Source organism: Hyperolius riggenbachi, chromosome 6 (assembly GCF_040937935.1).
Source record: "Hyperolius riggenbachi isolate aHypRig1 chromosome 6, aHypRig1.pri, whole genome shotgun sequence".
NCBI lineage: Eukaryota > Metazoa > Chordata > Amphibia > Anura > Hyperoliidae > Hyperolius > Hyperolius riggenbachi.
The window spans coordinates 203502773-203526714 of NC_090651.1; the positions used below are offsets into that span (position 1 = coordinate 203502773).

Consider the following 23942-nt stretch of genomic DNA (forward strand, 5'->3'; position numbering starts at 1 on the left):
TTTTCTTTTAACTCCCAAATATGTGACTTACTGGAAGTTACGCATAATACTGATGCCTAATGTATGGTATGCATGTTTTCTTTTTTTTCCAAGCATATTAATAACCTTAGATACTGTATTCTGCATACCCGTATATACTCACATATAAGCCGAGGTACCCACTTTTACCTCAGAAACCAGGAAAAAGTGATTGACTTGTGTAAAGCCCCCTCCACAGTCACCAGAAGTTCCCCCAGTACAAGTCAGCCCCCCTCCCCATAGCCAGATGTGCCCCAGAATCATACATCTGTCTCAAGAAGTCACTAGATGGCATCAAAGATATGAGACAGTGATTGCCACACAGGAAGAATCCCTGATCATTGCACCGCTGACAAGTTGCTTGTACACTCCGCTTCACAAGCCAGGGGACACTGTACACCACATTACAGGGGATGGAGGGTACGTACACAGCAGGACACAAGCTGGTAAGAGCAGGATCACTAGTGCACAATCCTTACACTCCTCTGCCATTATCAAAACCTGCTCCACCATCTGTTTTGCTCCACTGACTCGCATATAAGGCGAGGGGGTAACTTCAGCACATTTTTATGGTGAAAAATTAGGCTTATACGCAAGTATATACAGTACTTTACTGTAGAATGTTGATCTATTTGTATACATGTTTTATGTTATACTTATTCATTATATTACTGTTACATCAGCGTATTTGTCAATACAATCTTTAACCTCCTTAGCGGTAACCCCGTGCTGGACACGGGGTAAGCCGCCGGAGGGTGCCGCTCAGGCCCTGCTGGGCCGATTTTCATAATTTTTTTTTTGCTGGACGCAGCTAGCACTTTGCTAGCTGCGCCAGCACTCTGATCGCCGCCGGCCCCCGCCCGATCGCCGCTATTTGCTGCGGCGCGCGGCCCCCCCCCCCCCCCAGACCCCAGCGCTGCCTGGCCAATCAGTGCCAGGCAGCGCCGAGGGGTGGCCCGGGACTCCCAATGACGTCCCGACGTCAGTGACGTCGGTGACGTCATCCCGCCCCGTCGCCATGGCGACGGGGGAAGCCCTCCAGGAAATCCCGTTCTATGAACGGGATTTCCTGATCGGAGATCGCCGAAGGCGATCGAAGCGGGCGGGGGGATGCCGCTCAGCAGCGGCTATCATGTAGCGAGCCCTCGGCTCGCTACATGATTAAAAAAAAAAAATTTAAAAAAAAACTGCTGCGCTCCCTCCTGGCGGTATTTTTCATACCGCCAAGGAGGTTAATAAAAGCTTTTGAAAATTAAAGGCTTAACATTTAGAATTTCTTACATTCACAAACGACTGAGCACATATCGACTGGCAGCAATAATACTCTCACTGGTTGGCAGACAGCAGAAGAGGTGAAGTTCCAGATCAGACTATTTCTAATTTTAAAGTCCACTCCAGGCACAAATGTTTTCCTAGACCTCTGCAGTGTATGAAGGTCCTGAGTTTTCTATGTATGAAGGTCCTGAGTTGATAACAAATAATTCACTGTTTAAATATCTGGTACATAGACCAAACACTGCCCACTTCCTGCCCTACACAAGGTCCTGCCCGACACACGGGCAATGTTGCAGATTTTAGATACAGTGGTTTGCAAAAGTATTTGGCCCCCTTGAAGTTTTCCACATTTTGTCATATTACTGCCACAAACATGAATCAATTTTATTGGAATTCCACGTGAAAGACCAAAACAAAGTGGTGTACATGTGAGAAGTGGAATTAAAATCATACATGATTCCAAACCTTAACAAAAAAGATAACCCCTGCAAAGTGGGGTGTGCATAATTATTCAGCCCCCTGAGTCAATACTTTGTAGAACCACCTTTTGCTGCAATTACAGCTGCCAGTCTTTTGGGGTATGTCTCTACCAGCTTTGCACATCTAGAAACTGAAATACTTGCCCATTCATCTTTGCAAAACAGCTCCAGCTCAGTCAGATTAGATGGACAGCTTTTGTGAACAGCAGTTTTCAGATCTTGCCACAGATTCTCGATTGGATTTAGATCTGGACTTTGACTGGGACATTCTAAAACATGGATATGTTTTGTTTTAAACCATTCCATTGATGCCCCGGCTTTATGTTTAAGGTCGTTGTCCTGCTGGAAGGTGAACCTTCGCCCCAGTCTCAAGTCTTTTGCAGACTCCAAGAGATTTTCTTCCAAGATCAGAATCAGAATTCGTTTATTTTGCCAAGCACGGTTGGACCATGCCCGGAATTGGATTTGGCACATTGATTGGCACAGAAAGAGTAGTACAAACAGACAGAATAATACAGCAGGACAAGAGTAGTACGGCAGCAAAAAAAAAAAAAAAAAACACAGGAGTAATACACATTTGCGGTAGGGCAGTTGCACGTCTAGCAGGAACAGCAGCGTGTAGCAAAAGATAATTCAAGTCCAACCTAAGCAAGGCAGTAAACAGAGCAGCGTGTAGCAGAAGATAATTCCAGTCCGGTTTAAGCAAGGTAGTAAACCAGAGCTGCCGAAGTCAGATATTAGTAGTAGTCCGGTCGGTGGCTGCAGGGGGGTCAGTGGAATGGGCAGAGTTCAAGAGTCTAACAGCCATGGGGAAAAAAAGTGTTCATACGCCTAGTAGTCTTAGCAGGGATGGATTGGAACCTCCGGCCCAGTTTTAGTCGACTGAAGAAACTGTGGCCAGGGTGAGAGGGATCACTCACAATTTTCATTGCTCTATTTCGCAGTCTGGTGTTGTTGATGAGATCCAGAGGGGGAAGAGGTTTACCAATGATCCTCTCCGCTGAGCTGATGACCCTCTGGAGTTTGTATCTGTCGCTGGCGGTGCAGCTAGCGAACCAGACCAGGATGGATGAGCAGAGGACTGACTCGATTGTAGAAAGACCTCAGAAGTTTGTGGGCCATACCGAACTTCTTTAGTTGGCGAAGGAAGAAGAGTCTCTGCTGTGCCTTCCTCTGGGTTGCGGTAGGGTTTTCCCTCCAGGACAGGTCATCAGAGATGGTTGTACCCAGGAAGCGGATGCTGGGAACCCTAGCGACTTCGGTGCCCTCGATATATATCGGAGGGGGATTACTGGCGCGCTTCCTGAAATCAATGACCATCTCCACGGTTTTGGCTGTGTTAAGAACTAGCCTGTTCTCATTACACCAATTGCAGATTCTGTCTACCTCCTTGCGGTAAGCCTGCTCATCGTTCTCACTGACTAGGCCAACAATTGTGGTATCGTCCGCAAATTTGATGATTTTGACAGTCAGCTGTGGATGTGCAGTTATTCGTGTATAGAGGAAACAAAAATGGTGACAAGACACAGCCCTGAGCGGCTCCAGTGTTGGTCACTGGATTGCCCTGTATTTGACTTCATCCATCTTCCCATCAACTCTGACCAGTTTCCCTGTCCCTGCTGAAGAGAAGCACCCCCAGAGCATGATGCTGCCACTACCATATTTGACAGTGGGGATGGTGTGTTCAGAGTGATGTGCAGTGTTAGTTTACCGCCACACATAGGGTTTTGCATTTTGTCCAAAAAGTTCCATTTTGGTCTCATCTGACCAGAGCACTTTCTTCCACATGTTTGCTGTGTCCCCCACATGGCTTGTGGCAAACTGCAAATGGGATTTCTTATGTTTTTCTGTTAACAATGGCTTTCTTCTTGCCACTCTTCCATAAAGGCCAACTTTGTGCAGTACACGACTAATAGTTGTCCTATGGACAGATTCCCCCACCTGAGCTGTAGACCTCTGCAGCTCGTCCGGAGTTGCCATGTGCCTCTTGACTGCATTTCTGATCAGCACTCTCCTTGTTCAGCCTGTGAGTTTAGGTGGACGGCCTTGACTTGGTAGGTTTACAGTTGTGCCATACTCCTATTTCTGAATGATCGCTTGAACAGTGCTCCGTGGGATGTTCAAGGCTTTGGAAATCTTTTTGTAGCCTAAACCTGCTTTAAATTTCTCAATAACTTTATCCTTGACCTGTCTGGTGTGTTCTTTGGACTTCATAGTGTTGTTGCTCCCAATATTGTCTTAGACTACCTCTGAGGCCATCACAGAGCAGCTGTATTTGTACTAACATTTGATTACACACAGGTGCACTCTATTTAGTCATTAGCACTCAATAGGCAATGTCTATGGGCAACTGACTGCACTCAAACCAAAGGGGGCTGAATATTTATGCACACTCCACTTTGCAGTTATTTATTTTTTAAAAATGTTTGGAATAATGTATGATTTTCGTTCCACTTCTCACATGTACACCACTTTGTATTGGTCTTTCACGTGGAATTCTAATAAAATTGATTCATGTTTGTGGCAATAATATGACAAAATGTGGAAACCTTGAAGGGGGCCGAATACTTTTGCAAGCCACTGTATGGGCTGGCTGTGCCTTCTGCTTCCAGTCTCAATAACAGGATTATGTAGTCTGTGTAGCCCTATTCACAGAACCTGACATCTAACTTGCTGGACTCAGTTTCTCATCATGTGATTAAAAAAATGAAGACAAGATTTCTAACTGCAAAAGCCTCAAGGCTCATACACGCGCTCAAAAAAAATTGTGTAAATGCACAATTATCAAACAACTTTTGTTGTTTGAACAATAGCAAACAACTTTTTTTGGTTGTTTCAACAACTAGTAAGACGCAGCTAAAGTCAATCCAACAGTTAATAAGTTGGGTCAGTTTACACATAAAGATAATATCTGAGTAGTTACATTTCTATTAAAGCGGACCTGAACTCAGACCCTCCCCTCTACTCTGCAACAGCATAATAACCTTTAAAGAAAAACATTTCTTTGCTACAGCTCATACAAATCCTGAAATAAATCTGCACTGTTTCTACTTCCTATTTCATGGAAGCAGACATATTGTTAACATCCTGTGCTTTCAAATGAGCTTATTTGCCATGGCAGTCAGGTGACATGGGCAGAGATCAAATTACAACTTGTGATTAGACACAAATTAGGGGGAATTTCTTTATGGTTTTCTTCTGTCCTGTGCAAGATTTCAGGTCCACTTTAAGATGGTATATTTATGTCACTGCAAGATGGACTTTAGGCATCACTGTCCATTTACAAGTGTTTAACCTCTTTACAGTTTACCATTTTATTTTTCCATGTAGGATGAAGAACCAGACACCAGCAATCTTGATGTGGACCATGATTATTTCCAACAGAAGGTTTGGCCACTCTTGGCTCACAGAGTTCCCGTCTTTGAGTCACTAAAAGTGAGTATAGCACAATGCATAAATATGTACCTTGTTTACCTCCTGTGCTTAAGTTATGCTAAGGAAATTTAAAGCAGAATTTCTAAAATAAGGTATTTGGCATTATCCAGGTTGGAGTGAGCACTTCAGGTACCCCACAGTGCATCAATGCTGAATATGTAAATCATCCCTTTGTTGTTCCTAATAGCTAAACAGACATCCAGAACTGCTGAAATGCAAGGATGTGCCAACTTGTTAACATTGCAGAGCCAAACTTATTCAACATGTATGCAGACTGTTTTGGAGTGGTTGATCCTTAGAGATTTATGACAGGAAGTTCCCTGTGTGCAGAATAAAAATCTTCCTATCCAGACCAAAGCCTTATCTCAGGTATATTATGCAGTCATTAGTGCAAGATCCTTTAGTGCTCTTTGGAAAACCAGCAATTGGTAGCTTTTGGATTTGATTCATAAAATAATTTTGTAATAGAATGCGTAAGGCCCTTTAAGCTAAATATTGGAAATATCCTCCCCTATCCAGAGAGTTTATTTTCATAGAGGTTTGTTTGCAATACCGAAAATATAACATTAACTTTAAAAATAATTTAGGGGGTATGGCCAGATCTGGGCTTCCTGGCTTAACAGATGTACAGACATGGAGAGAGGCCATACAGGCAGGGGCGTAACTAGAAATCCCCAGACCCCCCTGCAAAAAAAATCACCGTCCTCCTGGGGGGCAGGAGGGAGCGCAACATGAGATGTAAGCGTGGCTGCACATTGGCGGGGAGGAAGGACAGTGTCGTCCCCCCCCCCCCCCCACCCCCTCGGGCTCTTCTCTCAGCGCTCCCCTCCTGCAATTATCAGTAGCAGCGGGCGGCAACTGAACACATACCTCCATCCACCGTGAAAGTCTATCTGTAAGTGCTTAATGCTACTTCCTGTTTTAACAGGAAGTAGTGTCAGACACTTAGAGGAACACAGGCTGCATCCCCTATTATTACGCCCCTGCTTACAGGAGTTGTGGCTCTACTCAAACCTATAAACATTCTGATTGCATTTATTAATATTTCAGATCTCTGAATGTTAAAATATATCTAGGATAGACCTTCAAGATTTTATCCCTGGTCACAACTGAAACAGTACATTATGAATTTGAATCACAAAAACACAGATAACGCCAACACTAAACACACTATACTATACTATACACAATGAACTGTTCTAAAAGAACAGAGAGAGAATAACTACTCCCATAAAACCAAGAGGCCTTCAGACCCATAATGGCTGGCAAGCCTCCAGCAAAGACCTCTAAACCCTCCCACCCCCCATACTGAGAAAGAAGAAAACGGAAGGAAAGAAAAGGAAAGAAAGAGAAGAAAAGTCAAAGAAAAGACAGACCCAAAACAGGGAAACCCACTGTTCCAGACTCAACACAACCAACTCTGGGTATTATTCACTAGCAGTGGCAGCCAGATAATCTTTCCAGGGTTTCCAGATTTTATAGACAGATTTTAAAGTGAAGTAGAGCAGACAATGGGTCCCTCCATACCTGTTTATGAAATAGGGATTGCAAAAGCCTATAAACTTTATCCCAAAAACGTGACAACATTGAACAGGACCAAAACGTATGTAGCAGAACCTCTTTTGCAGAAACTCTGATGTGTATTTATTGATACACACTCACCGTCACACCTCTGTTCTTGCGACATCTATAAATTATGTGTAGTCATCAACTTTGCAACAGATTCAAAGTAATCAATTAGATACTAATATTTATGACTTGATGCAGATTTTGTTTTAATTTGTATGCGGATTGAAACTGGTCCAATCCAAATCAGCAGCTACTGCATCTAATCAGACAGAAATGCAATGTATTGATCATACCTATTTATTATTAATGAAATCCTAATATGTCCTTGCCATTGTTCTTATCACTTTTTTTTTTTTTTAGGTGAAATCTGCTTGGGCAGGATTTTATGATTACAACACTTATGACCAAAATGGAGTGATTGGAACCCACCCACTGGTTCAGAACATGTATTTTGCATGTGGGTTTAGCGGGCATGGCTTGCAGCAGTCTCCTGCCGTAGGGCGAGCAGTGGCCGAGCTGCTTTATGAGAGTGGCTTCCAGACTTTGAATCTACAGTCATTTGGTTTTGAGCGCTTCATTGTGGACAAGCCAGTTTTGGAAAGGAATATTGTATGATGTAAGCAACTGACAAAAGGTACACTGCACTGCCTGGTGACATAAGGATTTACAGCGAATCTGAGGTGGGAATGTTAGTAAAAAAATAAAAAAAAAACATGCTACCTGATCTGGGGGGTTAGCCGGGTCAGGTAGCTTCAATTCCCACCGCTCCTTTGGCCAGCAATCCTACACTTTCATTTTCCGTGACCCCTGGGGTCACGACATTGCAAGCTCTGTGTCTCATCACAGAGCAGAGTGCAGGGGTGACGCAGAACTGCCCGTGGCAGCTGGGAAAGGGATATTATGAATGCCCCCAGTGGGCGTTTGAGGAGTTCCTTTCCTGCAAGGCACGCCCCTTCCCCTTGAGATTGCCAACAAGCTGCATGTTTGCAATTTTAGGGGGTGGCAGCGCGTGGGTGACATGCAGGCAGGTCATGGAACAGGGAGCATGCCTCTGTGTCCCATCTGTTCCCCTACGCCGCCTCGGGTGCAACCAGCACCCCCCAGGAAGCGATGCTTCCCATCAAACATAGGCATAAACTTTTCTACTAATCAGAGCAGGTGTAAAAGCTCAAAGATGCTTTGCCGGGGCTCCGTGAACATTATAGCCAGAGAGCCAGCAGAAGAAGCAATGGAATGTTTAGCACGAAGGAAAAGAAGATAGAAGTAACAGATGAATTCAGGGAGGAAGAAAAGGTGACAAATGAGAAATCAATTAAATAATTTTTGTTTTATCCTAATAAAGTTTTTTTTTTTGTTTTTTTTTTTACTTATACATTATATATAATTATACTTTAAATAGGTATAGGGCCAAATTTGACCCTCTATACCTATTTACCTGAAAGGGGCAGGACCTCTGGGGGGCTCCCTTATTAACCTTTTGGGGACCAAGTACGTTGAATCAACGTCCAGCAGGTGGTGCTACTGTTCTGACCGGAAGTTGATTCAACGTCCGTGCTAACGGACCGCCCCGACGCGATCGTGCGCACCCGAGAGGGGAGATTAAGCTGTCATATGACAGCTGGCATATCCCCTCAGTGATCAGCAGCCATCGCGTATGGCTGTTGATCACGTGTACACTATGATCGCCGTCGGATTGTAGTGATCAATTTGACAGCTGTGGCGGTAGGGGGGAAAGAAGAGGATCCACTCACCTCCCTGCTGTTCCCGCGACGATCGGCACCCCCCACCGCTCTTACCGACATCTCTGCTCCTTCTGACGTTAGCACCGGGTCTCTGCTTTATGTCGTCATCAAGCCACGACCCGGAACTAAGCGGCAGTAGGAGCTGAGATGCCGGCCGGAGTGGAGGGATCCGCTGCAGCTCGTCACTGGAGCCTGAAAGGTAAATGAAGGCTGCTGCACATAGGGGGGACACCTGGCCACCATTGGGGGACACTACCCAGCCAGATCCTGCAGGGACCCGGCTGCCTGACCCCCCCCCCCCAAACATGACCCCCTTCTGCAAAACTGCCTGGTTCTGAAGGGGGGTTAGGCGGCCGGTCCCGAAAGGGTTAAAGGGGACTCACAGATTCTGTAAAAGAACGTATGCGTCCCTCCTCCTGGGCACTGGAGGTGGGTAACAGCCACTTGGCCATGATTTGTAGGAGAGTGAAAGGTTTTGTCTCCCCCCACCACATCATGGACCACGTGGGCTAGTATGGCAGAGTCTTACGCAGGCTATACCAGCCTGCTCGGGTGACAAGGGGCTAATTAACTTCTAAGGTCAACAATGGTTAATTTGCATATATTCAGCAGTGATGCACTGGGAGACATCTCGGAGCTCACTCAACTTGAATTATCGCAAATACTTTGTTTTAAAGGGTCACTTAAGCTAAATTAAAGAGTTTTACTCACCTGGGGCTACCAGCCTCCTGAAGCTGTCCGGTGCACACGTGTTCGCGTTCCTGGCCGTAATAGTGCCCTCTATGCTGTTATATGTTATATGCTATAACAGCATAGAGGGCGCTATTACGGCCAGGAACATGAAGAATCACTCGCGCTCCCGGCCTGTCGCCAAAACCGGAAGTGGCTGCTGGCGGGTCCAGGAGCATCGGAGCGAGTCTACGTGGGCACCGCACAGCTTCAGGGGCCTGGTAGAAGCTCCAGGTGAGTCAAACTCTTTTTTTTTTTTTTTTTTTTTTATTTGGCATAAGTGTCCTTTTAAGAAAGCAAACTTTTGTTTAACCACTTGCCGACCGCACACTCATAACGTGCGTCGGCAAAGTGGCAGCTGCAGGACCAGCGACGCAGTACTGCGTCGCCAGCTGCAGCCTAATTAATCAGGAAGCAGCCGCTCGTACGAGCGGCTGCTTCCTGTCAAATCACGGCGGGGGGCTCCGTAAATAGCCTGCGGGCCGCCGATGGCGGCTCGCAGGCTAGATGTAAACACAAGCGGAAACAATCCGCTTTGTTTACATTTGTACGGCGCTGCTGCGCAGCAGCGCCGTAAGGCAGATCGGCGATCCCCGGCCAATCAGCGGCCGGGGATCGCCGCCATGTGACAGGGGACGTCCTGTCACTGGCTGCACAGGACGGATAGCCGTCCTGTGCAGCCCCGATCACCGGGGGAGGCAGCAGGTAGGAGAGGGAGGGGGGAATTTCGCCGCGGAGGGGGGCTTTGAGGTGCCCCCCCCCGCCACCCACAGCAGGCAGGAGAGATCAGACCCCCCCAGCACATCATCCCCATAGGGGGGAAAAAAGGGGGGCAATCTGATCTCCCTGCCTGCACCCTGATCTGTGCTGGGGGCTGCAGAGCCCACCCAGCACAGATCAATCAAACCAGCGCTGGTCCTTAAGGGGGGGTAAAGGGTGGGTCCTCAAGTGGTTAACATTCTGAAAAGAGGGACTACATTGTTTTTGTTAAAATGGAAAAAAAATTTGCACAGCCTCTATATATATATATACACACACACACACACACACACACACACACACACACACACACACACACACACACACACACACACACACACACACACACACACACACACACACACACACACACACACACACACACACACACACACACACACACACACACACACACACACACACACACACACACACACACACACACACACACACACACACACACACACACACACACACACACACACACACACGCAGGGTGTGTAGAGCCAGAATGGCTTATTCAACCTGCGTGGGGCTTGGTCATGTTAGCCACACCAGCCCACATGGTCCGTGATATGGGGAGGCGCAGTAAGAGAGGGGTGTCAAGGAATCGGCCTTTCCTACTAGCTCTTGTCCATATCATGGGGTTCTTCCCACCTCCTGTGCCCAGGAGGAGAGGGGGGGGCTTATGCAAAATTTGGGAGATCCCTTTAATAATGGGACCCCCAGATATCCTGCCCCTTCCAGCTAAATAGAGTGTCAAATTTGACCCTATACCGATTTAATGTATAAAAGTAAAAAACAAAAATAAAAGCTTTATTACGATTTAAAAAAAAAAAAAAGTTGATAGGCAGTGAAAAGACTGTTGAACTTTCACAACTGCTTGCTGCTGCCTGGTAACTACTTGCTGAGCACACAGTTCAACTGCCTGTGAAATCGGCCCTAATTCTTCGGTTTTTCATCTACCATGTCTTTCTTCCTCCTCCTCCTTTAATTCATCTGTCATTTCTTTCTTCCCCTCTAATTCTTTTTTTTTTTTTTAATTATTATTATTTCTTCTCCTTTAAAACTTGATTGCAGGGTGTTCTGTTCGCCTAACATTAGTTGCTGACCGCCAGACCTGATTTGATCTCCACCACCATCCTCTTCTTAGCCCAGTGCACACCAAAAACCTCTAGCAGATCTGCAAAATGCTAGAAGTTTTTGAAGCAGATTTCAGAGTGATTCTATGCATGTTTAGAGACGTTAACTAAACATACGTAGCGTTTTTTGGAGCGTTTTTGTGTAGCAGATTACAAATATTGTTACAGTAAAGCTGTTACTGAACAGCTTCTGTAACAGAAATGCCTGGAAAACCTCTCTGGTCTAGCATTTTTCCACTTTCCTATACTTCTAATCTGAAAAATGCTGCAGCTCGAGTTTGTGTTTGTGGAAAAAACGAGCTGCTCTGGTGTGCACCGTCCCATTCACTTTCATTAGCTAAGCGGTTTCCTCCCTGCAAGCGTTTTTAAAAGATGCTTCAGAACTGCTCTGGTGTGCACCAGCCATCTCTGGGAGCCCCAGCAGGAGCATCTTTGAATGTCCTGCTGGGGCTCCCCATTCCTCCACTAGGAGGCAAATTAAGAATCATCCTGATTCTCTGTCAGTATCAGGATGATTTTTCAACTACACAGAAAGGATCTAAAGAGAAGGACTGTTCTTGGATATTTACACCCACCATTCAGAATGAACACATTCCTGGCTGTAATCTTCTGACTGTTTACTTTGCATGAAGCTGAGACACTGGAACAAGGCACTCAGAGCTGCAGCTGAGTTATTTACACACCTAATGCTATCAGGGCCGGATTTCTGCCAAGGCCAACCTAGGCCATGGCCTAGGGCGGCCAAAAATTCAGGCTTTTATAGGGCCGCTAAAGGGCAGTGAGCAGGATCAAAGTGCCCGGCCGCGCTAATTAGTCATGCGTACTGCCAGCCATGGCCGGATTTCTGCCAAGGCCAACCTAGGCCATGGCCTAGGGCGGCCAAAAATTCAGGCTTTTATAGGGCGGCTAAAGGGCAGTGAGCAGGATCAAAGCGCCCTGCCGCGCTAATTAGTCATGCGTACTGCCAGCTGCGCATTGTACTCTGACTCACACGCAAGTATCAGCAGGAGACAGTCAGACTTGGTCCACTGCCGCCCTGCATTAGTTTGCAGATAGCAGCAGCCAGCGGGCGTCCCCGGGCAGGAATATGACTTACATGCTGGCACTGCAATATATGTAAAAACACGTGGCTGGAGGAGATGAAAGATCTCGTGACGGCAGAGCACGGCAATTACTAAAAGAAGACAGTGTGGGGACACAGAGCAGCCTCAGCCTTGAAATCCCGGGATGGTCCACTCCCTGCACGCACAGTCCAGAACATGGTCTAACTGCACTGCTGATTTCTTCCTCCTGGGTCATGGGCACGGGCAATCAGCCAGTAATAGCACGCCCAGACGTGCAGAGCAGCATCCATGCTGGCTGCTGCCTCCAGTCTTAATCCAAGCTGGCTGGCTGTAACGTCGTTCTCCTACCCGCCCCCTGAAGCTTCACGTGGAGGAGATCAGAGGAGATGTGCATCGCCAGGCTCAACTACAGCTGCTGCTGACAGGGAGTCGGGGACACTCTGGGAAGGACACTAGTACTGGCTGCTTCTGTGTGGATAGGTATGTGTATTGGTTTTGGACTGCCTTTGCTGGAATGCTGAGAGGGGGGACATGAAGGAAAAAGGAGGGAGAGAAGATGCTGGGGACTTGGGGCAGAGGTCTGTCTCTTGTGTTCTTAGAAGCTGTTGTTCTGCTTGATCTCTGCCTCAGATATTGTTAGGGTATATGTATAACACATAGACCAGGTGTTAAGCCGCATACATAGTTACATAGTTATTTTGGTTGAAAAAAACAACTACGTCCATCAAGTTCAACCATCCTAACTACTAGATGGATCAGGGAACGCTCAGCAATTTGGCCTGGCGAACAAGCATTCCTCGATTCATCTTCCTGCCCAAGGGAACACGTGCCTTCACACAAAAGGCGTCAACAAGAGTTCAAAAGTTTGCACGGGAGACGTCAGGGATCTTAAAGAGAACCAGAGATGAAGCACCCTCATGTATTTTTATTACATTTATCAGTGGGAACATGACAGTAAACACCTACCCTGCTTTTAGTTTCATTGTTATCTGCTTAATTAGTCTATTAGCAACTGTGATAAGAATCCATCGACTATTCAGTCGAGGTTTGACCTGGAATCATTATAGCTGAGTCACTCTTCTGTGGAGTCCTTTCAAGCCCAAGCCTTCCCCCTCCTGGCTTAGATCTTCTGCTTTGCATACTGAGAGCTGTGATGACTGGGAGGGGCTGCTGCTCCTGAGAGAGAAGCCCTGTGGCTGTAATATGATCCCTGTGTGCTCTGTGTGCACTAGATTCTCATAGGAATGAAACTGCAGTTATTATCAGTGACACTTCCTACAGGCAGATCATACCAAAATGAAAGCACACAGATGAAAGGCTGCATAAGCCTAGATAGCAGCATAGTCTCATATAGCCTAGACAGCACATCCAGAACAACTCATATAACCCGGAAGGAGAAGGGATATGAGCCGGCGGCCATATTTGATTTTTCCTGGAGCAATAATGGATTAAAAACACTAAAAAAGGCACACCAGAGCGGCAAAATTATCAGGTAGAGCATTTATTCTTTACAAGCTATCAACTAATATGTTTATTTTGTGTTAAACGTTCATCTCTGGTTCCCTTTAAGGGGAACCATAGATGAAATAAAGATGTTATATATACCTGGGGCTTCCTCCAGCCCCATACGCGTTCATCAATCCCACACCTCCATCCTCCACTGCCTACAGATACGAGAACCGGGTCCCCGTTCCGTCAGTCGGAGCCAGTCTAAGCATAAGGGAAGTGCGCTGTTTGAGTATCTCCGCAGCAGCCGCTGGAGAGATATGTAGAGGGCGCACTTCTCCTGCGTAGCTGGCTCCGATGACGTCAGTGACGGGACCCGGTTCTCGTAGATGCAGGTAACGGAGGACTGCGGCGTGGGATCGATCAGAGCATATGGGGGTGGAGGAAGCCCCAGGTATGTATAACATCTTTTTCATTTTCCCATGTTAGGTTTATCTCTGGGTCCCTTTAAAGATCCGCAGCAAGTGTCGTTATCACCGTGCGTCACAAGGCATTATTTTACCTAAACGAGCACACCTACCCACGACGCGAGATCACAGAAATGATCGATTGTTGCGCAGAAAAAGTAGTCTCTGGAAAAATAGTTTAAACAATCACAATGTGGTTACATAGCTTAACTCCCATTTCTCTTCACTATATGTTTGCTGAAGTTGTGTGACTGCAGCATGCATTACTGTCAGACAATTGATATTTTGTAAGGATCCCTTTAAGGCATGTTTCGTGAGGGGGGAAGTGAGGGCAGAAGGCCACTGTGGGGATGGAGCGTAGGCTGCAGGCTCACAGTGGCCTTAACAAAACGGTACATTTAAAAGCGCCCCCAAAAAAATGACGCAGGGTGATGCCAATAATGATATCTTGCCACACCGGTTATTTAACATTTTAGAAATCTCCTAAAATGTTAAATAACCTTAGTAACAAGATGTCATTACCGGCAACTCTCATACATTACCTGGTCCTGGTGATCGGGTTTCCCCCCCCCCCTCCCGTTGCCTAACTCTGGACTACTCCACCCCTGCTGCCTAACACTAACCCCCCCCCCTGCCTTTACCTACTCTCTGCCATCAAAGATGGCTATAGTAAAAGCTGCAATTAGCATCAAGAAGGTAAAATTATGCTGCAGGATAGATAGCGCCCGCTATTTATCGTCCACCATTATTTAGCCTCATCACTGCTAATTATGGCTTGTAATATTGCCACCTATGGCGTGTTCATTTTTATAGGCACTAGTGCCACGCCATTTTTATCTGCTCCATAACAAAAGATCTGATAGTCACCCAAGTTGGATGCTCATGGGGCGGCTGGCAATAGTTGGCCTTGGGCGGCAAAAAGTACAAATCCAGCCCTGAATGCTATATTTCTGCTTTCTGTCACTTAAGACATTTAAATCACAGGATTACTGCCAGTAAGGACTGTTTCTCTCAGCTGGATAGAGTTCTTCATAGTAATACTCACCGTGAAGACTGTTCTCTGTAAATGTCATATTTTCTGCACATAAGAAATGAAAAAAAAGCCTTTGTATTGTTGTTTGCTAGTAATTCCTAGAAATGTGGCATTTAGAATTTAACTTTGACAGTTATTCTTTAACGGCAAAAACACTAGCATTTTCTTAGTGTGTTTCTATCCTAAATTCAGACTTTCCTCTACAAATGTCCACTGACTTGAAACTGAACCAAATCAAGTTCAGAAGGATCAATTGTCAGTAGAGATACTCGGTCAGATGTAAACTGTATGCAGCTTAGAACTGGTCCAAATCACGTTGACCCGCATTTTTCAGACTGTAAGATGCTCCTGACCCAGGGGCATAACAATAGCCCCTGCAAGGGATGCAGCTGCAGGGGGGCCCTTAGGAGGAGAAGCCTGAGGGGGCCCCTGGCTCCATGCTTAGGTGCAGGAGGTGACAGCACAGCAGTGGCTTATGTAGAGGGGTGTAGATGCCATGCCTGCACCCATGTTGTGCAGCTGTAGCCACCTGGGAAGTGTCCCTATAACAGAGACACAGTAACAGCTGCTCTTTCTGTCCCAGAGAAGATTAGAGTGGAGGCGCCACTAGGGGAGCTCTAGGCAAGAGTGCACTGAGCTCTGAAGCCTCTGCAGAGAGGGGGGGGGGGGGGGGGGAAGCACGCTGAGGACAGTGGGGCTGGAACTGCAGGAGAGTGAAGACTTGGCAATTTGGATGGATCCTTTCCCTCAGACTCTGTAGGATGGGGAGTATAAACATTAGTGTGACATGAAAGGTATGTCGATAAGGTCTGCACAGGAGGAAGGGAGCTGTATATGGAGCACAGACGCTGCAGGCAGCGTCTGTTCAGCTGCACTATGAGGCATGTGTAGTGTGACAGGCTGCCCTGCAATGTGAGCCTCACTGGCTGTTATTGCGGTATGACCCCGTCAGCAATTGCTGTTACCCCCCCCCCCGTTATTGCTGTGTGACCCCCTGTCTGTTGTTGCTGTCTGTGTAACCCCCGTCTGTTATTGCTGTCTGTGTGCCCCCTCCCCCTGTCTGTTATTGCTGTCTGTGTAACCCTCCCCCCCCCCCCCCCCGTGTTTTTTTGCTGTCTGTGTGACCCCGTCTGTTATTGCAGTCTTTTGGCTGCACTTTGACTCCCACAGGGGGATTTCACCCTCTGTAAAGTGCTGCACAAGATGTTAGTGCTACATAAATACATTGGCAGAGTACATAGTCATGTCACTGACTGTCCTCGGAGGAGCTCACAATCTAATCCTGCCATAATCATAGTCTTATGCTCTACCATATTATTAATAAGATGTATTTATTTATGCAAAGCTGACAGAGTACAGAGAGGGAATAAGAAGACTGACAAAAACACAGACCACTATAACAAATGTGCATGAGAAAGGGTACAGTTTTTACAGGGGAGCCTCTGACCGGGGTGTTTGCCATTGGCTCTATATTACCCAGATACGCCCCTGCCATGCAGGAAGGTGGAGCAGCAGGCACATACAGCAGCAGGGAGGGGGGTCGGATTCCCCCTCCCTCACCTCGGGCTGCCATCAGCACTCCCCCCTCCAGCAACGACACCTGCGGGGCCCCATCCAAAGTTTTGCAGGGGGGCCCTGTGATTTCTAGTTACGCCCCTGTGACCTGTCCATAAGACGTACCTAGGTTTAGAAGACAAAAACATATCTGGTGCTTCCATGGTGAAGGAGCATCTTGTGGGTTATACCCCCTTGTACCTCTTGTCTCCTCTATACCCTTTGTGCCCTCCATTTGTCCCACTGTGTCCTTTGCATGGGCACAGTACAGTGTAATAAATATTAGCACTTGTTTTGGATGCAGGGCATGCATTTTTCAGTCTAATAGAGGCGGTGTATGCCTATGCGATTAACCATTCAATTGCAGCATGTGTTTAGGGATGCACAGCCTTCCCCCCACTTTTTCTTAACAGTACAGGTATTTCCTGACATATTGTGGCAGGTTCGAATTGGCAGGTGTTCACAAGTCAGGAACTCCCTACATTTGGACTACTTTTTCCACCCCACTTTTGGAGGAGAATAAGTGAGTCTTATAGTCCAAAAAATTACAGTACTTTGTCAATTTTCCAAGTTGTATACAATTTACATGAAATTTGCAAGCAAACTAGAATTATCTGCATCTCTGCAGAAACATTTTAAGTATGATCAGGCTCAATAGGATGCATTTGAGCTTAAATTTGAGCTTCATGGTAAAGGCTGCGAATACTTATGTACACAAGCCTTCTCTTTTTTTTTTATAACATTTGCAAAAATCTGTTGTGTAGAAATCTGAGGAAAAAAATGAATTCATTTTAGAATAAGTCTGTAACATAACATGTGGAAAAAGTAATGTGCTGTAACTATTTTCCAATGCACTGTATATATTGCAAATTAATGACGGTAATTTCCTTTAAAATTATAAAAAAAAAAAAAAAAAAAGGAGGAAGACCACAAATGAAAAAGCTAGAATTGTCCTGCCAATTGTGATCTGTTGATTAGCTTCTGCTTTCTTATCCCTACAGAATGCAAACTCATTATCAGAGGAAAAAAGATGATTCATTTATGCATCCAGGAAAAAAATAAATAAATAAATAAACACATGGCCTCAGAAGTTCTCTACAGAAAATGTTATGGACACAAGAATGTACAGTCAGCATCTGAATGTAGTTTTCACCACATACTTGTACAGAAGAGATAATGGGTCACTTTCAAAAATCATTTTAATTAATTTATCGAATAATAATTATTAAAAAAAAGGGACTGTACCCAGTTTACACACTTTTTACAAGTATTATGTATCTTTGGAAACATTATTTAGCAACAGTATATTTTATTTTAATAAATAAAAGTGACACTATGAAGAATATCATTTCCATTCAATGGAGAACTGTATTGTTGGAAAAATTTACTAAGGGCTGGTGCACACCGAGCAGCCTTTTCAGCGTTTCTGCAGCCGCTTGCGGCTGCGGATCTGCTTGGTCAATATATCTCAATGGGGTGGTGCACACCAGAGCGGGAGGCGTTTTGCAGAAACGCATACTCCCAGGGTAAGGCATTTTTTTGGATTGTGGATGCGTTTCTGCCTCTGTTAAGTATAGGAAAAACGCAAACTGCTCTGAAAAACTGCAGTTCAGAGCGGTTTTGCAGGCATTTTTGTTACAGAAGCTGTTCAGTAACAGCTTTACTGTAACAATATCTGAAATCTACTACACCAAAAACACTTCACAAAACTGCAAAATGCTAGCTGAAACTCTACAGAAAATAACAAAAAGCGTTTCAAAATCTGCTAGCATTTTGCGGATCTGCTAGCGGTTTTTGGTGTGCACCAGGCCTCAGCGTTTGGAATCAGAAACTCCAATCTCATCCTGCCCTTGATGATGCACAACAGGAGTGATCTGCTTCATATAAGGATTTACTATACCTGCATTTTTTTAATATGCATGCACAATATACCAAAATTCAGGCTTAAAATTAACAGCAATAAAAGAGTCATCCTAGGAAATGAACTTTAAGCTCCAGTCCAGCTACATAGCTGGGTCCAGAAGAACAAAGGCCAACAAGCATGTGGCTTCTCTGCAAAGCTTACCAACTCTTATGGTTTTCATCATTGGGTCTACCCACACACTGAAATGGCATCCGACCCAATTTTCAGCCACAAAGGGCTCTTTTGCTTCCTTTTGGGTAGATGTGGGAGTGGCCTGTTGTACCATCTGGTCATTCCATTAATAAGGTGATGACAGTTTAACACCACCATCCAGGTAAATAAGTAAATTGGTTTTTGTTTTTTCAGACCGTTTAATAAGAGGACTGAATTATAACAGCAGTGAAAAAAAACACATTTAATACAAAAATTCTTTTAAAGGAACTCTGAGAATCTTAAAATTTAAAAATGCATGTAAACATATACAAAGAAGAAATACGTTTCTTCCAGAGTAAAATGAGCCATAAAATTACTTTTCTCTCATGTTGCTGTCACTTACAGTAAGTAGTAGAAATCTGACAGATTTTGAACTAGCCCATCTTCTAATGGGGAGTACTTAGGGTTTTCCTTATTTTTTAAAGCACTTAGAAAATCACAGTTGCTCCATCAAACTGACAAAAGTGTGCAGGGAGGCTGGCCAGCATCTTTGTACAAATCTTTTTTTCAGGGAATGTCTTCATAAAGAATAAAGGCAAAGCTGAGAATCCCCCATGAAAAGATGGATTAACCCAAAACCTGTCGGTAATGTCAGATTTCTACTACATACTGTAAGTGACAGCATTTTACGCTGAAGGAAACTTACTTATTTGTATGTGTGTTAAATTTTAAGATTTTCGCAACAGTTCCTCTTTAAGTAAAAATACACAGTTCATAATGGGAGATGATGTTAAACAAATGTTTTAATCTATGCGGACTGAAAATCCACTGTCCACACTCATCACCTTCCCACTATCGACTTTCAGGAAACCTTAGAGCAGGGATATTTAAGAGCCCGTTCACACTGCACGCGTTTCCAGCCGCGTTTTGGAAACGCGTGCAGGTGGCCGACACGCAGGACATCAGACATTGCATAGAGTGCAATGTCTGATGTTCACACTGCATGCGTTCCGGACCTGTGCGGTCCAGGAATGCATGCTGCACGCAGATTTTACAAAAACGTGCGGCTGTCCCATTCACTTTTCAGTGATGGGATCAGCCACGCAACGCATACGAACGCGGATGGCGTGCATTCGTACGCGTTGCAGTCCGCATGCGTGGCCGTCCGCATTTTGCAGTCTGAACGGGCCCTAAAATTTCCTGCCAACGATTCTCTGAGACCAATGAGATACTCGTCGCGAAGTTCATTATGCCAGCTGCAAGATTCTCTATTGGTTGACCGCAGAAATGAGGTGAATGTGGACATAGATATTTCAATCTAGCAAAATTATTACAAATAAAGAACACAAAATAAGAGCTCAAATGAATTTGAAAAAAAAAAAGATAAAATTACAAAAAAAGTTTGATTGCAATGGGGATATTAATAAAATATTTGAAAAAAAATATGTGTGTCTTCTGCATTTTTTTTCCCGGTAAGATACATCAGTGTGAGCATGTCACAATTTAAACCTTTGTATAGGCCTATAGTGATCCCCCCCCCCCCCCCCCCCCAAAAAAAAAGAAAAAAAGTTCAAAATATAGCATCTGTATCTTCTTTCTCTATTACCTCTGCCTTAAATCCTTTTTGAAAAAAAACTAATCTATAAAACAAAACAAAAAAAATAGCCTTTGAAGAGGAGCTTGTGCACTAAATTCAGGCCCTTCCACCAAACAGCACTGACCTATAGCCTTTTCCCTCCTACATATTTTCATTTTAAAACATTTGACAGGAGAAGGGAATTCCCTCACCCACTTTAGTACCAGAGAGATCCATTTCTTAAAATTCAGATATCACCACTGCCTATGGGTAGTCACAGAAAAGATCTGCTGAGCATTCTAAATTACCCATAATTTAGGGCCTGTTTCCACCACACGCAGATTGCATGCAGAAAAACTCCAATGAATACCTATGGGAAACTCTGCATGAGAAAAATCGCATTTAGTGGAAACAGGCCCATAGACATTCATTGGAGTCAGTTTTTCTGCATCCAATCTGCGTGTAGTTGAAACAGGCCCTTAGTAAAGAAGTAAACTTTAACTGAACAAATATTAGACATGATTTACAAAGATTTATATGAATAAGTTTAAATGAAAGATGGAGGAGCACTCTTCTACATAGAGGAACTGCTGTGTGCCCAAGCCTCAGATCCCAGCATCCACGAGATCCATAGGAATGGTTTGTGCAAAAAAGGCTGGCACCACACCAAAAAAGTGTAAAAGGATTAGCTCTTTATTCCAAAAATGCAATTAAAATGACAGATGTGGGCTATGGCGACGACAGCCCGCTGTTTCAAGCTACTATAGCTCTTTTTTTCCAAGCCTTTCAGCCCCTATACAAACATCAATTGACACTAGCTTATAAAGTGATACAGCTCACGATCAGCCAATCAATTTAAAATAATGTACACCAATCAATTTGCCCAGAAACATAAGCAGACCTGATGGGGAACATGCAAGTGTAAAGAAGAGAGCATACCTCTAGAGACGTGTTGTATCACTATATAAGCTTGTGTCAGTTGATGTTTGATCATTTTTGGAATAAAGAGCTAATCTTTTTACACTTTTTTGGTGTGGTGCCAGCCTTTTTGCACAAACAATATAAATAAGTTTAAGAAAGATATCATGCATGCTGAAACTTTTATTTTCATGGTCACACCACAAGCTGTCCAAAGCGGTTAACGTTAAAATGTAACATACAGTGAACATTTGTGTAAACTAGCATTTTGTATGGCCCTGTAGTAAAATGTGCTCTTATTTGCTAAGGTAGATATTCAAAAGTAGTTCTGTAAACCTGCCGTAGATGCATTTAAAAAATTGTCTATTAGGTTGCACAAATTTGCAACCATTGGCCAGGTTTTATGGCATAAGTAGTGCATTCGTAGTCTCGTGCATGCTCCAGCATTGAGGACTTGTTGCTCTACATGCATGCACATACATACATATATGTATTGCAATACTTGAAATCAAGTAGACTACCCTTTTAACAAACAAAAAACACAGCAAGATCACGTACAGTTAGTGATGGTAAATAAGGTACCAATATTTCTGAGTTGATGCCAATGTTATGCCACCTAAAAACCAATCAAATGCTGCTTCTGCATATTATTGGTTCATTTTTAAGCTGCATAAGTTTGTGTACAATTAGTATAAAAAACTAGAATCTCATTGACCTCCCTACTTCCAGTACATTCTTCAACGAACGTCAAGCCCATTGTACTAAGTAATGACAGACATAAGCTTGCACTTCCCAGTCACCTCTCCAGCAGTTTACAATAGTATAGTCACCTATACGGTTTGTGACTAGGGTGAATTGGTGCATTTTCTGTTGACTAAACACTTTTAGCGCTTCTTCTTTGTAAGAAGATCTGCTACAGAGGGACCCTTCCTCTTCTTTTCTGGAAAAAAAAAATCATGTTTTTGTCTTTGAAATAAGTTTTTTTTTTCTTTTTACTGAACAGAGCAAAGAAAATATCAAAAATACATAAAAGATGTTAAACTAGTGAAGACACATTTGCTACTTCTCAGAGTGGTGTGCAACAATAAACAGGTATACAAACTTGTGCATCCAGATACCTAGACAAGATTAGCTGGAACAGCACTGCTTCCGAGGCGTAGATGCACGTATCTCCGTGTTTACAGTGGCACACACTTACCCCCTCGGCAGAGTACTGATCGGGGAATAGGAATATATGTTCTCATTCACTGATCAGAGTCCCGTAGTGAATGATCATGCCAATGGTCTTTCACAAACTGAAAGTAACACAGTTTTACACTACTTCCTGTGTACTATTCAGTACACAGGATAGTGTTAGAACATCTAGTAGCCAAAAAATAAAATGCAAACACACATATCGTAACTGATGGCCCGGTGTTGCCCAGGTATGTATTTGGCTGGTGTTGGCTCTGCCCACTTTTTCTAACGCTAACACAATTCCTAAATGACCTAGTTTGTGAGCTTTGCGGTCTTTGGCATCAATAATTTGCACTGAAATGAAACAAATCTGATTGGCTGTGGCTCCACCCCATTTCTGAATTTGAACCCCTGTCACCCAATGACCAAATACTGTATCTGGTTTGAGGCTTGTGCCATTAAAGGACAACTGAAGTGAGAGTAATATGGAGGCTGCTGTATTTATTTTCTGCAATACCAGTTGCCTGGCTGGCCTGCTGATCCTCTGGCTATAATACTTTTAACCACAGACCCTGGACAAGCATGCAGCAGATCAGGTGTTTCTGACATTATTGTCACATCTGACAAGGATTAGCTGCATGTTTGTTTCTGGTCTGATTCAGACACTGCTACAGCAAAATAGATCAACGGCTGCCAGGCAACTGGTATTGTTTAAAAGGAAATAAATATGGCAGCCTCCATATTCTTCTCACTTCAGATGTCCTTTAACAGTGCAAGACTGGCAGCAATTAAATATTCCCCTTAAAAATCAATAGGTGAATTTTGATTGGCTTTTGTAGGCTCCACCCACTTTTCTGACTATTAATCCCAGTGACCAACTGCACAAAGTTTGAGAACTCTACTATTAACGGTGTAAGAATAGCAGCAGTTTACATTTTCCCAGTGAAATCTGTATTTGTCTCCGCCCACTTTTTGGTTATGGGGATAGAAAGTATCCTATATGTTGTTCCAGGCAATGTACTATGTGTACTATGTAAATTTCATTCAAATTTGTTCAGCCACTGTTGCTTAACAGTACAGAGGAAGTGTAGTGTATGTGTGTTTTTACTTTCACTTTGTACTTGACCACGGGCATCTCGCTGATGCCGGTGATCATACATTACAGGCATTTTGATCAGCTTTGGGAACACATTGTCGTATCCACTGATCTGTGCTTGGCGGGCTGGCGGCTGAAGTTCTACATCATTCAAATTTCATGTTTGCAGCTTTGGCAAAAAAAACATGGCCTTCTGTACACAAACCTATTTTTCATCTATTTAACCACTTGCCGACCGCGCACTCATACCGCGCGTCGGCAAAGTGGCAGCTGCAGGACCAGCGACGCAGTACTGCGTCACCAGCTGCAGGCTGATTAATCAGGAAGCAGCCGCTCGCGCCAGCGGCTGCTTCCTGTCAATTCACGGCGGGGGGCTCCGTGAATAGCCTGCGGACCGCCGATGGCGGC

General features: G+C 44.5%; 2 protein-coding genes across 5 annotated transcripts in view; one reads left to right on the forward strand and one right to left on the reverse strand.

The window, feature by feature from the left end:
- Nucleotides 1–20305, forward strand: part of FOXRED1 (FAD dependent oxidoreductase domain containing 1) — a 176671-nt gene extending 156366 nt beyond the window's left edge. For 2 of the 3 annotated variants that reach the window (XM_068240320.1, XM_068240322.1), the window contains 3 exons: nt 5103–5207; nt 7137–7410; nt 17714–20305. In XM_068240320.1, coding sequence (XP_068096421.1) covers nt 5103–5207; nt 7137–7391 — 360 coding nt within the window. In that variant the 3' untranslated portion in view covers nt 7392–7410; nt 17714–20305. The remainder of the gene's footprint in view (nt 1–5102; nt 5208–7136; nt 7411–17713) is intronic. The other variant, XM_068240321.1, reaches the window with a different exon arrangement.
- Nucleotides 20306–21432: 1127 nt separating this feature from the next.
- The window catches only part of LOC137521284 (cryptochrome-1-like), a 110352-nt gene continuing 107842 nt past the window's right edge, over nt 21433–23942 (reverse strand). For both annotated transcript variants that reach the window (XM_068240319.1, XM_068240317.1), the window contains exon 11: nt 21433–22202. In XM_068240319.1, coding sequence (XP_068096420.1) covers nt 22147–22202 — 56 coding nt within the window. In that variant the 3' untranslated portion in view covers nt 21433–22146. The remainder of the gene's footprint in view (nt 22203–23942) is intronic.